Source organism: Osmerus mordax, chromosome 26 (genome assembly GCF_038355195.1).
Source record: "Osmerus mordax isolate fOsmMor3 chromosome 26, fOsmMor3.pri, whole genome shotgun sequence".
Taxonomy (NCBI): domain Eukaryota; kingdom Metazoa; phylum Chordata; class Actinopteri; order Osmeriformes; family Osmeridae; genus Osmerus; species Osmerus mordax.
The window spans coordinates 1415795-1437600 of NC_090075.1; the positions used below are offsets into that span (position 1 = coordinate 1415795).

General features: G+C 44.1%; 1 protein-coding gene across 1 annotated transcript; it reads right to left on the reverse strand.

Moving 5' to 3' along the window:
• Positions 1 to 14778: 14778 nt before the first annotated feature.
• On the reverse strand, positions 14779 to 16372 carry dmrta2 (DMRT-like family A2). Its single transcript, XM_067229962.1, has 2 exons — positions 15922 to 16372; positions 14779 to 15635 (listed from the first exon to the last, which is right to left on the reverse strand). The coding sequence occupies exons 1-2, from the start codon at positions 16370 to 16372 to the stop codon at positions 14779 to 14781; spliced, it is 1308 nt and encodes a 435-aa protein (XP_067086063.1).
• Positions 16373 to 21806: the final 5434 nt, after the last annotated feature.

The following is a 21806-nucleotide window of genomic DNA, read 5'->3' on the forward strand; positions in this document are numbered from 1 at the left end:
CACACGCAGGAGTCACAGTGGACCCACGCCACACAGGCATGTTAGGTCTGTCAAAACAAACACGCACCATGGATGGAATTTCTATGTGAATACCTGGAATTCTTTGGAATTATATATCTATGATGAAATATGTTTGTATAGATTCAACATCTGTGATACTTGAGAATGTATCTGTGAATTAATAAATGTATGGAATCCGGTTTATAAAAAGACTTCTCCTACACACACAGACAGTTTAACTGCACCCTAGTGCTGTCAGTGGCCAGTTAATGGTGCAGGTGTGTTCTTTAACGGGGGCTTCTGCTGGAGATACTGCACAGTGAAGTGTGGAGGAGTGCCGGTGAGGGCTCTCACTCACCTTAGGAGACAGGTGTTTTATGTATCTGCAGTGTGTGTGTGTGTGTGTCTATAGGAAGACCTGACAAGGATAATCACTCAGGGGAAATGGAGGGACAATAGCAGGCAGCCTTAAACACTTGCCTCGCCCCTCGCCCCTCCTCCCTCTCCCTCTCCCTCTCCCTCTCCCCTACCTTACCCTCCTCATCTCCTCCTCTACCTCTCCTTCTCTCCTCTACCCTCCTCTCCCTCTCCTCTACCATCCTCTCCTTTAGGCTTCAGTGCATAAACAAATAACGTTCCTCTAGTTCCCTCTGTGTCGAGACTAATAAGGCGTTCTTGTCCCTGTGAGCTGAAGGAGAAAATAGCCACAAAGCAGGAGGGGAAAAACATGAAGCTTCCAGGAGATACAGCTTCCCATTTTCTAAGCTGACAAATAAATTGCTGACGATTTTAATGGTTTTTCATCCGAGGCATTTCGTGTGTGAATGGAAACCGACATATTTCAATGCCCTGCAACGTCTTCATGAGGGAGTTATCAGGGAGTCCGACTGCCTGTGTTCCTAATCCCTGCAGAGGTAATGGATTCTGTAAACCCGTCGTGTTATCCAAGGTATCCCAGCCCTTTGCATAAATCCTCCTCTGATTCGAAAAACTCTGTCTGACTGTTAGACTTGTTCTGTCAAATGAGCTCTTTCAGGCTCCCACCTCCTGGAGGAATTACAGGCAGACTAACTGGGTTTTAGCAGAATGCCAGATAATAGTGGTTTCACCGTGGGGAAAGGAGAGAGGGTCAGGTTAGCTCAAATAAGCATATGCACACACACACACACAAATATATGACACTTTTTTTTTTTTTTTTTTTACAAATTAAAGCCTATTCTATCAAATGAGAAAAGAAATTGTCAAAATAATGCTCTAAAGCACACAGCTTATAAATGCGGCTATTCTCTTCTCTCTACATCTCTCTCCCTCTGCATCTCTCTCTCTCCCTCCCCCTCCTCCTCTCTTCCTTTCTCTCTCCTCCCCCCTCCTCCCCTCCTCCATTCGCTCTCTCCATCCAGATAGACAGAGACAGATTCTGTGTAAACGTGATGGAGTGCTCTCCTTAACAACTTGGCAGCAACATGAACAAATTGATTTTCTGACAGATTAAAAAAGATTAAACCAGCCATAAACACAACTGGGAAATGCTTAATGGACCATATGTGCACAATAAGCTTTTATATGTATTCTTTTCCCCTCATTCTCTGCCATGTATCTTGTTTCTGCTGACAGGATGGATAGCTGTCAAAGCTCACACTCTCAAACCAGACTGCAGTTTCACACACACACGCATGCACACGCATATACAGTGCACTTTTATTATCCATATACCCACACACACATACTGTCTACTCTTTTCCTTTTTCTTTCTTTCTCTTTCTCTCTCTCTCACACACACACACACACACACACACACACACACACACACGTCCACACATATTAAACAGAACAGTGAAAAATTGTTAATTAATGTCAAGTCTGGTGAAAGTCTTTCTTTGACAAAGTTCATCCAGTAGGTCTTCTGGAGGGGTTCACTGTCAGTTAAAAAAGCTAGCGCTAATAAGCTAAAACGCTAGCAGGGTGACCTGTGTCTCTGCAGTCATTAGCCACCCGTTAGCCAGAGGTCACCCAGGTTGGGTTCGTACAGAGTTTACAGGGTCAAAGAGGTTTTCTGGAGCCGAGACAGTCTTTACCCGTCTGGGGGGTTGAACATGAACCAAAAACGTTCTTTTCTCTTTGCTCGTCCCGCCAGCTCCCCCATGGCCACGTGATCCACCCCTCATCACTCACACACACAGCCTCAAACAGGGATTACCTCCAGAACGAGTCAAACGTTTATAGATTATTCTAATTCCCTGACAGGATTGATTGAGATGAAGGTGACCCCCACGACCCTGACCCCCACCATTCAATGATGTTCCATATCAAACACGACGAAGGGTGAACTTTGAACCTTGGGTTTAGGGTTGGCACATGGAAACCTGAAATAGAAGAAGCTTTTCATCACTGTGAAAGATCACTGTGTGTTGAGGGACATCCACTTACACGCTCTACCCCTTCCTGTTGTTCTAAACTCTCTCTCTCTGGGTTGGGATGGTGCTTGCGTTTTTGCAACATGTGTGTATATGTCTGTGTGCGTGTATACGTGTGTGTGTGTGTGTGTGTGGCCTTTAGCGCCATGTTCTGCTCAGCTGGCAGACTTCCTATCAGGACACAACAGCCTGCTTCCTTGTGTGACTCTATAAGGGGGGGGGGTTATTTTTCAATTATTCTTTATTTTTCTGGGGAATCTGCATCAGCAGAGCAGATGTTTTTGACCAGAAGTCACAACACTTGTTTATTGGTTGAAGCTTCAACCTGGCAGACTGTACACAAACGATAAAAGATAAGTCTCCGTGGTAAGAGTTGCGGTCAGGATCGAGGCGGTCTGAGAGACGCTATAGCGGCGTTTTTCTGAAATCCTAACGTGAAGTTTTTTCGATCGTCAAGAGAGACGAGATAAAATGTAGTTCGCTTGAATGCAGTCTACACGCAGTTTAACTTTGCACTGGTTTACTCTCGGCAGTTGGCTGTTTGTTCTTGATTGTTGGTACTTGAGGAAGACTGACAATGTTTGTATATGCTAGCTAGACTAATGCTATTATAAATAGCAGATGGAAAAAAATATTAGACGCGACAAACAAAAGAAAGCGATTGTGAAGACAAACTAAAGATTCCTGTCCAAACTAAATGAAACGACAGAAACACAAAGCAATGATGTTGAAAAACGATTTCAGCTCAGTGGTCTACAGGTGAGCATAGCCCTGTCTTCAGCCAGTTGAAGGCTAAATATGTAATTACTCACCACTAGGGGGAAGCACAAGCTGAAATCTTAGACTACAAATGTTATACATTTGGCTCTTAAAGACCCCAATAATTGCGATTGGGACTTTAAAAACAATCAAATTTGGACGAGTATGAATACCCTGAAACCCGTCTTTCATTCATCCCTGTGCGGTTCACAGGACCAGGGAGGGAGGGAATGTAATTGATTAAAAGGTAGCAAAGGAAGGAAGCAAGGAAGGATGAAAGGAAGGAAGTCCTAACCAGATCCAGACATTCTTTCTCCCCCTGACCATACAAGCCATCCAGACCAGAAGCACCCAGCCCGCCTGTTAGAGACACCGACCAGGAAATCAGCATTCCGACTCCTCTCTCTTCCACTCCTTTGCTCTCTCTACCTCTTTCTCCCACACACATACAGACACTCCTTGTTAGTATGCCTCTATCTCTCTCATTCAAAACACACACACACACTAACACACGATGCACTAACACCTCACCGCCAGTCACGGCGTTTCAGGGGAATCTCCTCTAGGCGTTTCAAGGTGAGAAGCAGCAGAGGTGTTGGGAGGGGGAGATAGCCCAGAGAAGCTATTAAAATATGGGCTTGGGGTTTCCTTATCTCTCCCAGCGAGACAGCCCACACCACACACCCGCATTATGGAGATAAAATGCAGGTGGAGGAGAGGGAGGCAGGGAGAGAGGGATGGGGGAGGAGGGGAGGGATGGGGGGAGGAGGGATGGAGGGTGGAGTATGCGGGGACGTCAGATTCGCGGTGCGAGGGAAGCTTAAGGTTATTAAATCTGGAGATTACTCGACTGCGAAATTGTTGAAGTTTTCTGGAGAAGTTGAGGGATTTAGGCTGGTGTTAAACACTGAGGTTTAACAAGGTGGCCATACATTACTGGGACGGCTTTTCTACCATTTTCTTTCTTTTCTTTCTTCACCCTTTCATTAAGCTCTAAAGAGATTATTGAACTCTTCATATAATGTCTTCTCCTCTCCACAAAAGACAGAATAAAGATTAGACCTAGTTTTAGGATTAGGATTAGATTTACTGTGTGTTAATGGTTGAGATTAGACAGAGGTCAAGGTTAAGATACGTGGGTTTAGGTTGGTTGAGGGGCAGTTCTATGGGCGTATGTGAAGCCCTCTGTGACATGCTTGTGTGTAAAAAGGGCTATACAAATACATTTTGATTTGATACGTGTAGGGTTACACGTACATTTTGAAATGGCAGTTGGGTTTAAATTGAGGGATAAGATTAGAGAGGACTGAATTAAGGATTTGGGGTTACAGGTAAGACCTTGGTTAAGGATGAGGTTAGATTTACACTTGGATTCAGACCTAGGTTTACAGCTCGGATTAGGATTGCATTTGCCGTTGGATGAAACACTTGCTGTTCACAGAAATTGTTTGTCAAGGCTTCTGATCCTGTTCCATAGCCGTTTTGTTCCGCCGTTTTTCCAGTTTTTCTTAGAAAGACTTCTGGTTGAGCGTCGGATCTCGTGGAGGTGTCTTACAAACAGCCTGTTCAGTGTGCATTTGTTTTACTAAACAGCATCTCCCATGTTGAGGTTACCCAAACAGGAAGAAGAGAACAGAATAGAACAAAAACACTTACGTTCCAAACAAACTCTACCGACACACGCACCCAAGCGCACACACACACACATTCTCACCTACACACAAACACTTACTCAAACACACACACACACAATCACAAAACTCGAAATAACTTGAAATAAGTCACACTAAGGCAGTTTTCTACAGATGAGTTTTCAAGCAGAAGAGAGGCTCTCTTCTCCAGAGGTGAATGACAGCGCCGGAAAATGATGGATTTCCATTGTCGTTTGAGAATGAGAATGTGTGTGTCCCAGTGTTTTTGTTTGTGTGTGTGTGTGTGTGTGTGCTAGTTTTGCTCTCTGATTCACCGGGAGGCTTCTGTTTATTTCACACTCGTACACCCCCCACCCTTCCTCCACCCGTCCTCCACCCTCCAGTCTCGTCCTCTTTTCCAATCTCCCTCGTTCGCATACTTCCTGCCTTCCCTTCACTGCTCTGAGCAGGACCAGCAGGGATCCGAGGAGGGAAACTGTCCGCCGTAGACCCAGCTTGTGTTTGTGGAAATCCTGTGTGTTGCGAGTGTGTGCACGAGCAAGACAGGTTACTGTTAGGCTGTACCAGCATTCGATCGAGCTCTGTTTTGTTTATTTCCTGATCCACTTGATGGCTCCTTGCCTTAGTGGAAGAAACATCATTAACCTGTACACCAAGGGGACCTGTCTGCAGAGGCATGTGTGTAATGTGGCTGAAAGCAGCCTTTTAGAGCCGTAAACTATGTCTAATTGGCGAGTCTAGGGGCCGAGCCACGGATCACATGCCAGCTCACTCAGAAAAGAGGTGGTCTTGTTCAAACATTATTCACCGCCGCTTCGCACAAGCATGTACTCCCGCACACGCACAGATGCGTCTGTGTGTGCGCGCATGTACACAGAATATACACGCACACACACACACCTTGCACACACCCCCCCTCCCCCCAAGCTGACTGTGACCATCCAGTACCCCCCCACTCCTCCCACTCACCACGGCCCCTCCGGACTGCTCTCTCCTGGGACACACTCCCACTCATCCAGGGGGCCTGGGGCATGTGTGGAGAGGAGAGGAGGAGTTTGGATGAAGGTGTGTGCTTGGGTGCAACATTTCCAGTTAAGCTGTTGTCTGTTTTAGTCCATCCTCCAGAAAGTTGTTTTAGATCACAGAGAATTATCTGTACTCCTGCTTCCTCATCTCTCAAGAAAACTAACCGAGACAGGAAACACAGCCGACAGCACCACCTGGTGGCTGGAGACCATTTCACAAATAAAACACCCACTTTTTCATCCCTTTCTTCCCCTCCCTCCCCTTTCCCATTTATTTATTTTCCACCTCTCCTCCTCTCTTCCACTCCTCTCACAAAACATAAATTCCTCAAGTCTCACAGCCGACAGCACCACCTGGTGGCTGGAGACCATTTCACAAATAAAAAAAAACTTTTTCATCCCTTTCTTCCCCTCCCTCCCTCCCTCCCCCATTTATTTATTTTCCACCTCTCCTCCTCTCTTCCACTCCTCTCACAAAACATAAATTCCTCAAGTCTCATCCACTCCCCCCCCTCTCCCCTCCTGTCCCAGTCTCATCTCTCCTTCCCTATCCATCTCTGTCCAGCCAATCAATAATCAATCTGCCGGCACTGGCCCGCCCTCTATCCATCTCCATTGGCCCAGCAGAGCCAGAGTGCAGTCCACCCGTATAGATCATAATTTGGAGGGCTGTAATTGCTGGTCAGAGGAGGGGAGAAAGAGAGAGAGATGAAGATGGAAAGAGAGTGCAACCTCTGCGCTCCACCTCTTCATTCTAACTGACCCAGTTTCCCTCCTGTTCTCACTTCTCACTTTGGCCGTGCGTGTGTGTGTGTGTGTGTGTGTGTGTGTGTGTGTGTGTGTGTGTGTGTGTGTGCATGTGCAGGCAGGCCTTAGGAATGTTCTGTAGGCGAACTTCTACCAGTGGGGCATTGGCTAGGAGGGCTGTATCTGTGTTTGACAAAGAGAGAAAGTTCCAGAGCCTAACCATGCACCATGTGCACGCTACGCTAATAACACATTCTCCACCACATCCCTGTGCCTGTTCCTCATCAAGGCTTTTCTGCTGAAACACACTGTTTGCAATATGCAATTAATGAGGACTTGGAAGGGTTTCAATGGCTCCCATTCCAGCTGTAATTGTGTGAGATTCCCTCAGGGCTAGGGGGGGGGAGAGAGGGGGGGGGGGGGGGGGAGAGGGGGGGAGGGAGAGGGGGCTGTGGGGTGGAGACAAGGCTTGTCAGGAGAAACAGAGCTGTCTTTAATCTTCATTTGATGACTTTCAGTACAAGTGGAACCGTTCACCATGGAACCAGTGCATAGAGGGAAGGAAGGAATGAGGGAAGGAGAGAAAGCTTGTGAGAGCTAGTGAAAGAGAGAGAGAGAGAGAGAGAGAGAGAGAGAGAGAGAGAGAGCTAGTGAAAGAGAGAGAGGGAGCGAGAGAGAGAGAGAGAGCTAGTGAAAGAGAGAGAGGGAGCGAGAGAGAGAGAGAGAGCTAGTGAAAGAGAGAGAGGGAGCGAGAGAGAGAGAGAGAGAGAGAGAGAGAGCCAGTGAAAGAGAGAGGGAGAGACAGCTACAGAGAGAGAGAGACAGCTACAGAGAGAGAGAGCCAGTGAAGAGAGAGAGAGAGAGAGAGAGAGAGAGAGAGAGAGAGAGAGAGAGAGAGACAGCTACAGAGCTAGCCTACTTGTGTCACTCAGCCTCTGGGTGTCTGGTCTGGAACGGGATGACTACACGTAACTCTGAACAGCCTTCACAACACCTCAACATGCACACCACAATGCTGAACACAAATGTGTCTGGGAATATGTTTGTTTATGTGTGTGTGAGTATGTGTGTGTGTGAGTATGTGTACGTGTGAAGTGGAAGGGGTGTTTTTTTTGTAACAATCATTTTATTCCCTGGACACATCAAAGCACAAGAGAAGACATGGTGAGTTTCAAGGAACGCAGTTATTTATAGACTGTTATTGTACCCACTGTTCCTGCTGCAGATAGAGACGTTTAATATCAGCCAGTTTAAATTTTATAGACAATAAACACTATATCTATTCTGAAGAGAGGAGAGGAGAGGAAGAGGAGAAGAGAGGGGAGGAGAGGGGCTCGACACAGACTTTTTGACAGGAAGATTTGCTGCCTCCCCTGTCAGACCTCCCACTAAGTATGCATCCAGACACACACACACACACACACACACACACACACACACACACACAGAGAACACACACCACAAACACCACATACCCCTTATCTGCCCTGGCAGAGTAGACTGATACTCCGTACTTGAGCAGATTAGGAGAGTTCATGCTGTGTGTGCACAGCATGGCGTCCATTTATCCTTCAACTCACAGGAGCGTCTCCACCCGTCTCCTCCGAGTTCCTCACGCCGTGCACGCCCCTCAGCCACGCCGTGCACGCTCCTCACCTCCGGGTGCACACCCCTGAGCTTGTACGTGCACATCCTGCATGTTCATGATTCACACAGGCCTACTCTGCTCTGATGTGATCAGATAGAAGGATGAAGGAGGGAGCGCTGAGGGAGGGAAGACCGAGGGGGGAGGAAGGAGGGAGGGAGGGAAGACCGAGGGGGGAGGAAGGAAGGAAGGAAGGAAGGCCGAGGGGGAAGGGAGGGAGGGAGGGAGGGAGGGAGGGAGGGAGGGAGGGAGGGAGGGAGGGAGGGAGGGAGGGAGGGAGGGAGGGAGGGAGGGAGGGAGGGGCAGGGTGATAAGAGCAGTCCTCAAGAGGACCGTCTGAAATGAGCTTCCTCAATCAATATATTATCTCAAGATGCTGCACCAGCAATGCACCTACACATGACCTACAGTATGTTAAATACTCTGACTCTCTCTCTCCCTCCTATTTTGTACCCGCTCCCTCTCTCATCTCCTACTTTATCATTCGAACCTATCTCAACCGATCCATACATGTTTATTCTTGTCTTAAGTCAGGGCTGCTCCACATCGCATACAAACAGCCCACTAGAATCACCTCCTGGACAGAAGGCTGGGTTGGGCGCCTTGTCACAGATGGAGATAAAAACCATTGATGTTCCTCGTGGGAACCTTAACATCTACGCTAGACCAAAGAGGAACCCAGGGAGATCTTATGGTGATGATTTCCGTTGCACGGTTTAAGCATAGTAATAAAGTTGAGGCGAAAAGTGAAGCTAACGGTAGTTAACTACCTAGCCACAGTCACAAACTTTACTAACGACATGAAGTCACAAACCTGCGCGCGATTACGTTCAGTAGAACATCGTTAGCCTCTGGAAGATAGCTACCTAGCTAAAACTGCTAAAAGAAAACTGCAGAAATGCCACAGGCACAGGCCAGAGTGCCATCTTATGTAGCTAGGCTATTTCCAGGCTGTGATATCAACACCCTGTATTTTCGCCGTTCTTACTAGTTAACTCCCACCACATCCCACATAGCATTAGCAGTAGAGGTGTTAGCACAGCTGTACAAGTAACTTACCGGTCCGGAGGTCAGGTCTGAAGCTAGAAGCAAAACGGAGCACCGCCGGCTTCTCCAGATGAGCAAAAGGTTGCTAGGATGTGCTCTTCTGTTGCTGATATATGCAGTTCTCCAACACCGGGTGTAACAAAGTTTTAGCTACCAACCAGTTAACTAATACTTTACTGTTTTCTCTGTATTTGCGCTGTTGGGGTAGTATTGTGGTGGGACTGATACATTAATAAACATAACAATAAACCACGAGAGGGGTATCAAATGGTTATCATAAATCCTGTAGGGCAATCCATGTGACAATATCCGAATGATTGGAGTGGACAACATGAGAAGAGCGAGGCGGCTACTCATAGCGCGGATATCCGGTCACATGACCCCAAGTCTTTAGACAGGGACTGACACTTAATGATCGCTAGATGGTGCTTCTTGCATAGAGAAGTGAAGAGATCGCATAATGAATCAATGGATTGAGTTATTTTCAATATAGTCTACCACCCAATTTCTTCAAATGTTTGGATGTTTCATATTAGTTTAATAACAATAGGTTTAATAACAATAGGTTTAATAACAATAGGTTTAATAACAATAGGTTTGGAGTTTATATAGTAAGAAAAACTGCCCCAGCTGCAACCAAAGCAAGCACTTCTCACAATTTCCCCAGAAATTGTACCCTCTCTAGTAAAACTTTCCATTGGAATAAATTAGCAGACGCTTTTATAAAAAGCAATGTACAAATGCATGTAAGGGGACAGTAGGAAGGATCGTAGTGCTGGTATTTCAGAGGTCTGACTTCTTGTCTGTATCGTGTTACCCACTCTGTTGCTTCACCACTGCCTCTTCGATATTCCCCTCACACTGTAAAACTGTCTCCTAAATGAAAATGAGTTGTATGTGAAGAGTAATCATTTAAATGGATTTTCCCCTGGTATACAAAGACCCCATTTATCTGCCAGGGACTTCATTAGATAACTCAAGAGAGTACCACACGGACAACAGACAAGCTGCTCCTCCACATCCCACTCCTCTCTCCTCTTCATCCTCCTCCTCTTCATCCTCGCTCCTCCTCTTCCTCTCTCCTCCTCTTCCTCTCTCCTCTTCATCCTCTCTCCTCCTATTCCTCTCTCCTCTTCCTCTCTCCTCTTCATTCTCTCTCCTCCTCTTCCTCTCTCCTCTTCATCCTCTCTCCTCTTCATCCTCTCTCCTCCTCTTCCTCTCTCCTCTTCATCCTCTCTCCTCTTCATCCTCTTCATCCTCTCTCCTCTTCATCCTCTCTCCTCCTCTTCTCTCTCCTCTTCTCTCTCCTCTTCCTCTCTCCTTTTCATCCTCTCCTCTTCCTCTCTCCTCCTCCTCTCTCCTCTTCATCCTCTCTCCTCTTTCTCTCTCCTCTTCCTCTCTCCTCTTCTTCTCTCCTCTTCTCTCTCCTCTTCATCCTCTCTCCTCCTCTTCCTCTCTCCTCCTCCTCTCTCCTCTTCATCCTCTCTCCTCCTCCTCCTCTCTCCTCTTCATCCTCTCTCCTCCTCTCTCCTCTTCATCCTCTCTCCTCCTCCTCCTCTCTCCTCTTCATCCTCTCTCCTCCTCCTCCTCTCTCCTCTTCCGTCTCCTCTGCCATCTTCTTCTCCTCCCCCCCTCCTCCTCCCCCTTCTCGTCTTCCTCCTTCTCCTCTCCCCTCTCCCCCGTTCCCCTCCACTCACTGGCGGATCCAAGAGGTGGCTTTAGAGATCCCCTCTCTCCTTCCGTTGCTTCCTCTCTCATCCTCCAGGTGTTTAGTGTAAGGTGAGGTGTCCGTGTTCAGCACTAAGAGGATCGAGCCAAGGTCATCTCCCCTGGAAGATGTTCTGGCAGGAGGGAGACCTAGGTTCAATACTTGGATTAGTTAACACAAATACATGCGCGCGCACACACACACACACATTCGTCTTGTGTTCTGAGACAGAGCTGAGATTTTCATATTATTTGTATGGTTAGCCTGACCTCTAGTGCCCATTCAGAGACTTGCATACACCTATGCTGTCATGCACCATGTTTCAATCTTCACTGACACAAGCCCTCAACAACTACCGGATATGCAGTTCTCACAGGTGGTCTGCACTGGTGTGAGGGCTAAATCTGAAAAACGTTTCGAAAGGTTGAAAAATTACCTTTGGAAAAGTTTCTAAAGGCTACAAAAAATATTTTCTAATAAGAAGTTTCGAAAATAAAGTGGAGCTGTCTGAGAATAGAGACATTCCTGATCACCCATTGCCATATGAGAGAGATGTTCGAAATTGGCGGTCAAAACGGATTCCTCGTGAATGCGTTGTCTGTCTATACTGTATTTTTGATGACATGATGTGAGTAGTTACCAGCCTGACACTAAAACAGGTAGAAGTCATGTTTAATTTTGAAGTATGTCAGAGCCCACACTTCTTTACTTTAACTTGAGTGAAAAAGTGTAGTCACTCAGTGCTTCAACTTTTTTTAAACGAGTATCTGTACTTCTACAAGGATATGTGTATTTTTGCCATCTCTGATCCTATATATCCATGCGTGCGTGTAATCTACAAGCAGTAATCTCATATTGTGAAATGTTACACATTTATCACAGCGCATTTGTTCGAGCGGTGCTCACCTGTGTTAATTGCAAGGCTCCTTTGACCAATTACAGTTGAGTGGTTACAGGTTTGTAACGTTTTGTTATCTCAGTCTATAGCAGTGACCGCGGTAACGCAGTTAGGAGTAAATTGACCTGTTATGAGATTATCTACGAAATTGAAGCATTCCCCCCTCTGTATTTTATTGTAGGCCCAACTGATTAATTATGCACCCCATGTAACATCCAGCAGGTAAAATAATTGTGTCTTTAAGTTTATACGTGCAATTCATATTCATTACTCACTCAGGTGTACAATTAGCGTTAGCCTATGCAGGCTATTCAGTGCAAGCTCATTATTCACAATGCATCTAGTTATACAAATGCAAAAATTGATATAATTGCATGAAGATTACGACAATAACACGTTATTTTTTGTGAATATCACGCATATCCTTGAAGAGGTTCAACAGGGGACACCTAAACCGCAAAAATCCATCTCAACTTTGTAACGATGATGATGTGTGCACTCGACCACAAGGGAAAATTGGTCATAAATGTAAAAAGGAATTCAACACGTCACACTTTCATGACATGCTTTCACCAGTAGGGTGCGCTGTCCGCCTACTTTAGACTTACATTTGCTTTCCACTGAAAGGGTTCTTATGAAGGATTGTATGTTGGCCCCGTAGCTGAGGCGACATCTGTTTCAGTTCGTATGGTCATAGTCAGTCCGAGGCACCGTCTTGAGAAACGCAGTGGTTTCTTAATAAGGCCATGGAGAATTAAAAATGAAGAGAAATTCTTGTGGCCTGCTATTACTGGATGTGCTGGTTGTCAAGTAGCCTGTAGGCTACGTCGAGTCGAATATATGAAAACGGTCTCACACTAATCTGTTAACATTGCAAAGGACCACCATATTTCATTAGCAAGATAATGGAAGATCTGTATAATCTGTATTAAATTGTCACTTAAAAGTAGCCTTTGGAGGTGAAGAGCTAAGGCTTGTCTTTGTAGCCTACTCTATATACTAACATGATTTTGACCAATTAACAGTTTGAATGTTGTCTATTAAATGCTAAACAAATAGCTATTGTGAACTGCGTTATGTGTGATAGGCCTACATTTTTATTTGAAAAATAGTATTTTTAGGTGAATAGTTTGAGCAGATGTGGTAGCGTACACTAGTTTATATATTAGTTTTTAATAATAGCTACGTGTATTCTAAAATGTGAGTGTTTATAAATGGCTCATGTCAGAGTAGCCCTACGTATACATTGAACTCGAAATAAATCGAAAATGTCATTATCTTTCCATAATTTTCATCCAAATTAATATCCAGTTTTATGACAGGAAAACTCCGTCGTGTTTAGACTGAAGGACAATTTCGATCTGGAAACAGAAAGAATGCGCTTTGACGTCGATGGTGCCCGGTTTAACACTAAATACATATACAAAATAAAGGTCTTTCTTCGGCCACTATGGATGATGTAAAATATGTGTATTATGTATTCGGAACTATTCATATGTAAAAAGATTAATATAAGCCTTGCCCACTCAATTTACAACAATAGCAATGATATGAATTAAATCCTAGGCAATGCTGTTATGATTAAAATAAATATTATTTTAAAAGATCTCCACACCTCAGTAGTATTATTACACAATAAATGGTTCGGGGGAAATGGCTGAACGTGGAACACTGTATCGCCTATAGGCTATAACAGATGACCTAGGCTACAAGCCCATTCAAACCCGACATAACAAATAATAAAATGAAAAAGACAATCATATTAACCACAACAATATAAAAGGTCAATACTACCCAAACAGTAATATTATTACTACATATTTTTCTTTTTTGTTATGTTACTAATATAGCCTACAGATTAATTTAATTAAAACGAGTTATTGTCTGGTTTTGTATAAAATAACATTTATTTCCAGCAAATTCATATACAATGTGACGGTACAGCTTGCAACATGAGGTGAGTCATTGACTTGATTCAGCACTAACATATGCCATTTCACAAATGAAGAAATATTGCAGCTGATAAACAATGAAAAGAGTTAGGTCAATTATAATATAATCATCTTATATAATCAAATGCATTATACACTATACATAATTGGAGAAATATTATTTTTAAAAATCAAATCAAGAAAAAAGAATGCAAAACATAATTAGTTCAAGTTTTACAGTTAGGTTTAGGTTATGTTCAACTTTCAGGAAGGTACAAAGGAATAACTTGGTCTTCCCACACTGTAGGCATTACAAATACGATCAACTATAACGTTACAAATATAGGCTATCGTGTTTCCTGTCTCCGGACCTAGTATTGTGGCTCTGTAACACCATCTAACACCTGGGATTGGACAAAATATTATTGACAAATCTTAACAAAACTGCACAACTCACAGTCACCATTGAATGCATTTGATGTCCTGGTTAACTCAAAGTGCATTTGTAAAAAAATCGGGGAGGTTGGAATTATATCGTTGTTTTTTATGCTTGCAGACAAAAAAAAACATAATTCAACAACGCAATATTTTTGAATTCCATATTAAGACTTGCTGAGGGTATTTTAACAACTGTTCTGTACATGGGAAAGTAACAAGATTACATAATATATAAGTATGCTTGGTTTGTCTCCTTGCCCATCAGGCAGATAAACTAAACGCCAGGTCATATTTACAGCAAGCATTAGCCAAAAACACCACAGATCTCCTTAACAACACTCAACACTTTTGGCTACAAATACACAGTCCATCCTGGAGGGTTCCTCCATGTGTCTACCAGTCCCAGCGGTGGGCGCATGGTGAGTTCGTTACCAGTCCCAGCGGTGGGCGCATGGTGAGTTCGTTACCAGTCCCAGCGGTGGGCGCATGGTGAGTTCGTTACCGGGGGTTCTCTTCAAGGTTTGTCCTGGTTGTTGTTGACCAGCGGCCCGTAGAGACCGTTGACGTAACTCTGATCCTTGTGCAAGATCGTCCTGTCTCGGATGAGGTCACTAAAGGCGTAGTCCATGGGCGGCCTGAAGCCCAGAGTGGGCATGAGCCCCGTGGTGGAGTAGGGCGTCATGAAGGCCAGTCCTCGGCTGTGGGCAGAGTAGGCCAGCCGGAGCGGGTTCAGCCCCAGGTGGGTACCCAGGGGGTACGTAGAGGGATCTGTGCCAAAGTGAGGTGCGTTTGGCTGCAGGGGGGAGAAGGCAGAACGATTGCTGAGTGTCATGGCTCCCTGGAGCATGGGCCTGGGGTTGGAGGACAGTGGTGACTGGTGGACGCTTTGGAGCATGCGTTCTGCGGTCCACGTGTCCTCTGGGGCTTTGGGCTGACCGCTGTTGTTGAGGATCTGTTCGATGGCCTGGACCACGTCCTTCCCACAGCCTTGCAGCACCAGCTCCAGGACGCTGCGCTTGTGGCTGGGGAACACCCGGGTCAGGATGTCGATGGCGTTCATCTGCCGGGAGGCGGCGGAGGACGGCGACGGCTCCTGGTCGTCCTTGTCCGTGTCCGAGCCGGAGTCTGAGCCCAGGGGGGTGACGGAGCCCGGGGTGTCCTCGCCGTCCTTCAGGGTTTTGGACACCGGGGAGCTGATGAACGATTCCCCGTCTCCGTTCTCGGACCCGGAGCCATGGCGGCCGTCCGGAGAGGACATGCCAGGTACGGACTCGTTGTCGGTCGAAACCGATTTCCCCATGTTCTGCTGGCCGGTTCCTGACCCCAACATCTGGACTTTTGGGAACAACTCGTACTTCTGAATACTGGAATCTGTGAATCGGATTATTCAAGACATGAGAAAATACAATTACATGATTCTCTTGAAAAGGGGCCTAATGAACCTGTGCTTGAGGATTACTTGGTCCATCTTTTTATACAAAAGATTCAACAGAACACTTCAAACGTCATGGGATAGGTGTTGATAATTAAAAAATTCCAGGCATAAGTTAGTTCAATCATAGCCTAATTTCTTTATTGAACGTTATACATGCACAAAAGTAACGTCAGTATGTAGTGTTGGCTAAGAATAAGCGCCTAATGTATTTCGTCCACTCACCAGAGTTGCTCTCGCTGCTGACAGAACCGAACACCTCGTAGTTCTGTCTAGGTGGAATTATGCCGTTAGCGGCAGCCAGCGCGAGCCCCTCGGCCGTCCCGTACAGTAGCTGAAGCTCGCGGGCTTCGTTCTCTTCCTGCGCTTGCTGTCTCCGCAGCGCAACCTGCGCCGCCATGACGCGCTGCCGCTCGGCGATCAGGGTGCACTTGGCACACATACAGTCTTTCCAGCGGCAGTAGCGCTTGTGGCCTTTCAGTGCCGACACCACACCGTGGTTCCTGCAGCGGGCGCACTTTGGGGTGCGGGGATACTTCTCGGTAGCGCGCAGGAGGAGCGGCGGACCACGGAGGAGCGTGCTGGCCATGGAAACCGGGATGGAGGTTGTAGTTCCCGCGCCGTGATGGACTTGGGAGCCGGAGGACACATTGGAATGCTCAGGTCTCAGATCCATTCCGCGTTTGCCAACAACCGTCACACAATCACCTGGGAAATGTGGCTCGATGATAGATTCGTTTCTCGAAGCTGTAGAAGTTTTCTTGTTGCCGTGGATCCGTTTACACCAGCTGATTGGTTGTCAACATATCTGTCAAGTTAACGATCTAAAAGTGTTGTTTGTCCATCGACGAAAAACGTGCGTTAAAGTTTTCCTAAACCGGAGGGATGTAGCCAAATAGTTGTCAAATCGAAACTAGGCAAATTTTAAGAGGTAAACAATGCAGGACAACAAGAGTTGACCGTGTTACACTCCAATATCCGAGTGCTTCAAGTGCTGCAAGACTAGTTTCTTTCTCCTCCCGACTAAAGTTAATTTCTCCAAAAGGAGCCGAGGTTGCAACTCGAAGCAGCGCGAGACACTAACTTCCTTGGGAGATTCTGAGTAGATACAGAACGCTCTCTCTCTCCCTCTCCCTCTCCCCCTCTATTGTTGCTCCTACGTTTTCATTAGACAAATTTGACAACAATGTGGCGTCTGTCATTGGCCAAAGGGGGAAGGTGCAATCTGATTGGCTTGTCCCTTTTTCTACAGTGTCCACCTGAGTTCTTTCTCAACTAACAAGTGTTTAGAATCTGAGGGCGGCCATGGAGAGCTAAAATAGATATCAACAACGAAATTATATTTAAATTCAATAGCAATTCATTACCTCAGCTTTTTTTTTGCATTTAACATGAAAACATATTATCAGAACATTCATAAAATATTAATTAACGCAACATATAAGTTTAAATCAGTCAATGGAAAGAGGTGGATGTTTAAAAAGATGGAAGCTATTGTAATGCTTGGTGTATGATGACACGTTGTATTGGCATCACGTGCGATCGGCATGCGTACTGTTTATGTCATCAATATGATTTTATTCTTATATCTTTTTTTGCAGTGACATCTAAAGCCATCGATTATGTCACTGTCATTTAACCATCAACCCGCTAAGGTAAGTAGTATTTCAACTTTGATTCGTGACTTAAAACCACTTGTCTTGTAAAATGCATATGGGAAATATAAAATGTAGTCTATAAATATATATATATAAAAACTTTGTACTCAATGTTAGAGATTGTGTTTTAAAAGCATGCCGAACATTTTCTTTAACTTTTTCCTACAGACTTCATCCATAGTGTAGCCTAGCCTGTACATTTTTAAGGTGTTGCCTATTGGAAAATAGTTTTAAAACTGAGTGACAGTATAGCCTTAAAAAAATTCTAACATATTGACGTTATTGCAACATCTAACCAAAACACGTAATTTTGCCTAAATCATCAAACACATCAACATAAGTTTGGATCTTATCAATTATTTAATTGTCAAAACTGAGTGTAGTTCGAGAACGCGTAGCCTACTTGTGCTACAGTAACGAGTTGACGTGTCTTGAAAATTAACCTGGGAAGACATGTTTGACTGCTTTGAGCTTTGAAATATTTCCAATAAATAGGCTAATCATCTTGAAATAATTGCTGCATGTCACTTTGGCTTTGTCAAAGGAGTGCTCGCGGCAGGCTCTCTTTTAGCCTAGTCTACCCACATGTTTGTCTATCACAGTCAGTTGATTTCTGCGTTAGTAAACACTAACCATATTCATATGCAAACGAATGTCCACCTCTTAAATTTAATGTCAAATGTTTTTATATGGGATATATTCCAGGTTATTTAATGTCAAAAGTATTTTTTAAAGTACATTTACATACTTTCATTTTAACGATATGCTTTTTTTAAAAGAATAGCATATATGCTACCACACACATAAATATATGGAAGCCTATGTATTGCCTACCTAATAATAAAATTACACTAAAGGCCTAATTAGAAACTCGATTTATGTCGCAAATAGGCCTATACTGGACTTGAGTAGGCCTAGTAGGCAAAGTATCCAAGACTTCGGTTGTTATGCACTGACAATGAACAATTTCACATCAGCTTCTGTAAAAAAAATAAAAAAAATCTAGTAATAAACAATATTGACAGCATTAGTTTTGGCACTAAGTGTGTGATCTCTACTTCTAAAAGGTTTCTGAGCAAGATGACCCACGAGGCAGCAGCAGCCACCGCGTGCAGCTCTGATTGGATTCCGCTGACGTCCATGACGTCTAGGCTATGTATTAATGACACATTTGATCGAAATTGTGAAACGATTATTTCATGATTATGATGCCTTTTTCAAAGATGTGGCTGCAGTTCTTTTTTTATGAGATCAAAATTGTTTGAGGATAAGAATCAATTAATACAAAACAGTTGTGTGTTTTGTATTCTTGTCCACGGCTGCATGGCCTAACAATAAAGTCTATAAAAAAAACTCAAAAACATGCAGAATATCCTACAATTATCAACAGCAATTTACATACGTGTAATGGTCAAATATATTAGTTGCTTTAAATGTTTTTATAAATAACATGGAAAAACCGAGCCTAAACAGGCCTATATCCTATTTCAGTTTACAACAGACAAAAAGTCTAACTAAATCTCCACTTATGTTGGGACACTGCATTGATCTTAAAGTTGTTTACGTTAGCTGAATAGAGGCGAGGCTACAGTAGCTTAATGATTTCTCAACGCCACTCACGTCACCCCTACCTGCAGCTCATAAACATTATCCTATCTTTTCTTTTGATACGGACCTTTACCGCTCGAGCTCTATATCTCCTGTCAGCTCCGCGCGTCTCTGGGCGCTCCCGGCCATTGTTTACCTTCTGAATCACAGTAAGCAAATGCCATCTGTCTCCCCCGCCGCTGTCATCTGCACCTTAATTACCCAACCAACAGACTAATAGAGATGATATTAAACTACATCTTTTTGACATTCAAAGTAATTATCTTGCCTCGGATCTCACACGAATGAGAATTGCCAACCAAGAAGTAATTTCGGGCTCCAGTGATAAATGGCGGTAGTAATGTGAGGAGATTATGTTATGTAAACCACATCAGGCTTAAGACAGGGTTATTTTCTCTTGCCGTGGAGAACTAAGTTCGTTGTTGGGTAGGCCTATTGGTTAAGTAGTGAAACAGCAAAACATTTTTTTGCATGTTAACAAAAGAAATATGTGGCGTTAGGCTATACGTTCTTTTTTTAAAGATGGATATAGGCTATATATTTATAACTTCAGAATTGAGTTTCAACGGTTTAAGTGTATATTTTTCATGTGAGAGAGACAGATTTGAGCATTTTGGACTAGTTCCATTCATATTAATTAAAAGTCTGTTTTTGTACTTAAACTATTTAATATATGCTTAGACTGGTGTATTGCCCCACATCTCATTACACTGTTTCATTGTTAAGTTATTCCTATTTGTACTTGAGATTTTTGCTCTTTTGGTTAAATGCTAACTGTATTTTATGGGCTCTGTACTGCACAATAACAATAAAGTTGAATCTAATTTACGAAAATAGTTTCATAGTTTGATTTGTCTTCATTCGATTCCCTTTAAACTCGCAAGGTAGGCTACACGTGATTAAACATTATGGCCCAGTTTCCCAGGCCTAGTCCAAGACAAAAAAACTTTTTTCAATTGCGATCTTCATTTAATTTGTCTCGTACTTTATGACTAAGCTTAACCCATGTCAGGGAAAGTGTTATTTACACGTCCTGAAAATAAAATCACATCTTTGTATTGTCAAGTTAGTACATCCATATGACCTAGAATATATTGGCATAAAGCGTTTTAGCTATATATAACTTGTTTTACTAAACATTAAGTTGAGCTTGGTGCAGCTTTAGAATTTTCTTGAAGCCTAAAAAACTCTCATCCCGTGTCTCTCCACGGTTTCCAATTAAATGCCCTCGCGCAATTAAAAGTGACTGTGGTCACTTAAGAAATTCAACATTCTTTGAACACTTCATTAGACCTATGCATCAAAAAGCGAGGCGATTCTTTCATTTCTTTCAGAAAGGCTACAGAAGACTAGGGTTTTACACCTTTTTAGATGCCAACAAAAGAGAAGCTTGACCCAACATATGTAGCAGCATGTTTCCGCTACCCCTGCACCCTGGTGCGGTATTCTAGCGACCTCGCTCACTGCTGCTGCCCTGCCTCGGCGCGGCTGGACCCGGATTGCCTCCTGGGGTTGCCCGCTGGAATCGCAGAGTGTATGGAACAAGGCGGAGGTTAGAGTAGCAGGTATACAACGAACTGTGTAAACGGCGCTTCAGTTTGGGGAAAAAAACAGTGCGTATTTACACGCTTCAACAGCTCACCAAGTGCTCATTAGGTTGTTAACCTCGGGTTCACACTGGGCCCCGAAGATGACGGAGTCCTCAGCGGACGGCGACATTCCTTTAAACATAGAGAAGAACACCGTAGAACTCATGAAAGAGGCGAAGTATTTATTTGTTACAAGTGAAGTGAAGCTATGCGTAATGTGCAAAAAAAGAAGGTAATAAAATAGAATTTCCCACAGAATGTTATCTCCAAACAGCACTATTTCATCATGAGGATAATAGAATGTTTTGATTTATAGTCTAAATATAAACTACAATCCCTTATATCCATATACAGTATTCATTCTTTTTTGAACGGCTTATTATTTATGAGGCCGTTTATTACTATTAGAATATTAGGCTGCATATTCTATGAGATTCTTGGGTTCCATTAGGCATGGAGATGTCTGCATATAAGCTCACAAAATTGCAAGAGTAGGGTTTAAATTAAGTGCATTATATTCAAGAGGAGAATAATATCAATGAAACACATCCACTCCTCATCATGCTTCCGTTTCTCCAGCCAGCGGCTGTCTCCTCATCAAACACTTGAGCTCGAGAGGATCCGTAAGTGCCCCTCCAAACTCACTCCACGAGACCTGCACTCAGTCCTAAACGAGGATAGCCCTGACACGGCATATGAATATTTCAAAGATTTGAAAGACCTCTGCCAAATCCACTGGCTGTCTCTCCCTAAGCTCACACACTCCCTTCTCCATTCATGATCTTGCTCTTTCTCTTTCTAAAGCCGTTTTTCTACCCTCAGGGCAGATTGGCAGAGTTTATCATCTCATTGCTTTACATCGAGTAGGCAACGACCATTCAGTCACAACGTCAGAATAATCCTCGTCTCATATGGCTCTGTGATTTATGCGACCGTGATTCCATCCCCAAATAACAATGATAAGGATAGGCTATTGGCCATCAGATAACTGCCAACTCGATAAGGCAGCCAAATTGTGTAAAGTGAAAGTCTATGTGTGTGTGTGTGTGTGTGTCCACACACATGCAGCAGCAACCAATTAAAATGCAGGCTCTCGCTCTATCCCTCCACATCTGCCTCTTTACAAACGAACGTCGCAGAACAGAGAGGAGCTGATGAATAGGCGCTCATTGAGATCACAGATGGAGTGTGGGTTTTTGCTAGAAATTTGAGAAACACCATTGTCCCCAATCAAAACTCAATGTGTTTTCCTACA

Excerpts from the sequence above, each read along its gene's own strand:
- dmrta2 (XM_067229962.1), bottom strand. The coding sequence starts at position 16,372 with ATGGATCTGAGACCTGAGCATTCCAATGTGTCCTCCGGCTCCCAAGTC. Across the intron at positions 15,636-15,921 it reads CAGCAGCGAGAGCAACTCTG|ATTCCAGTATTCAGAAGTAC; the intron begins GTGAGTGGACGA and ends TCCGATTCACAG.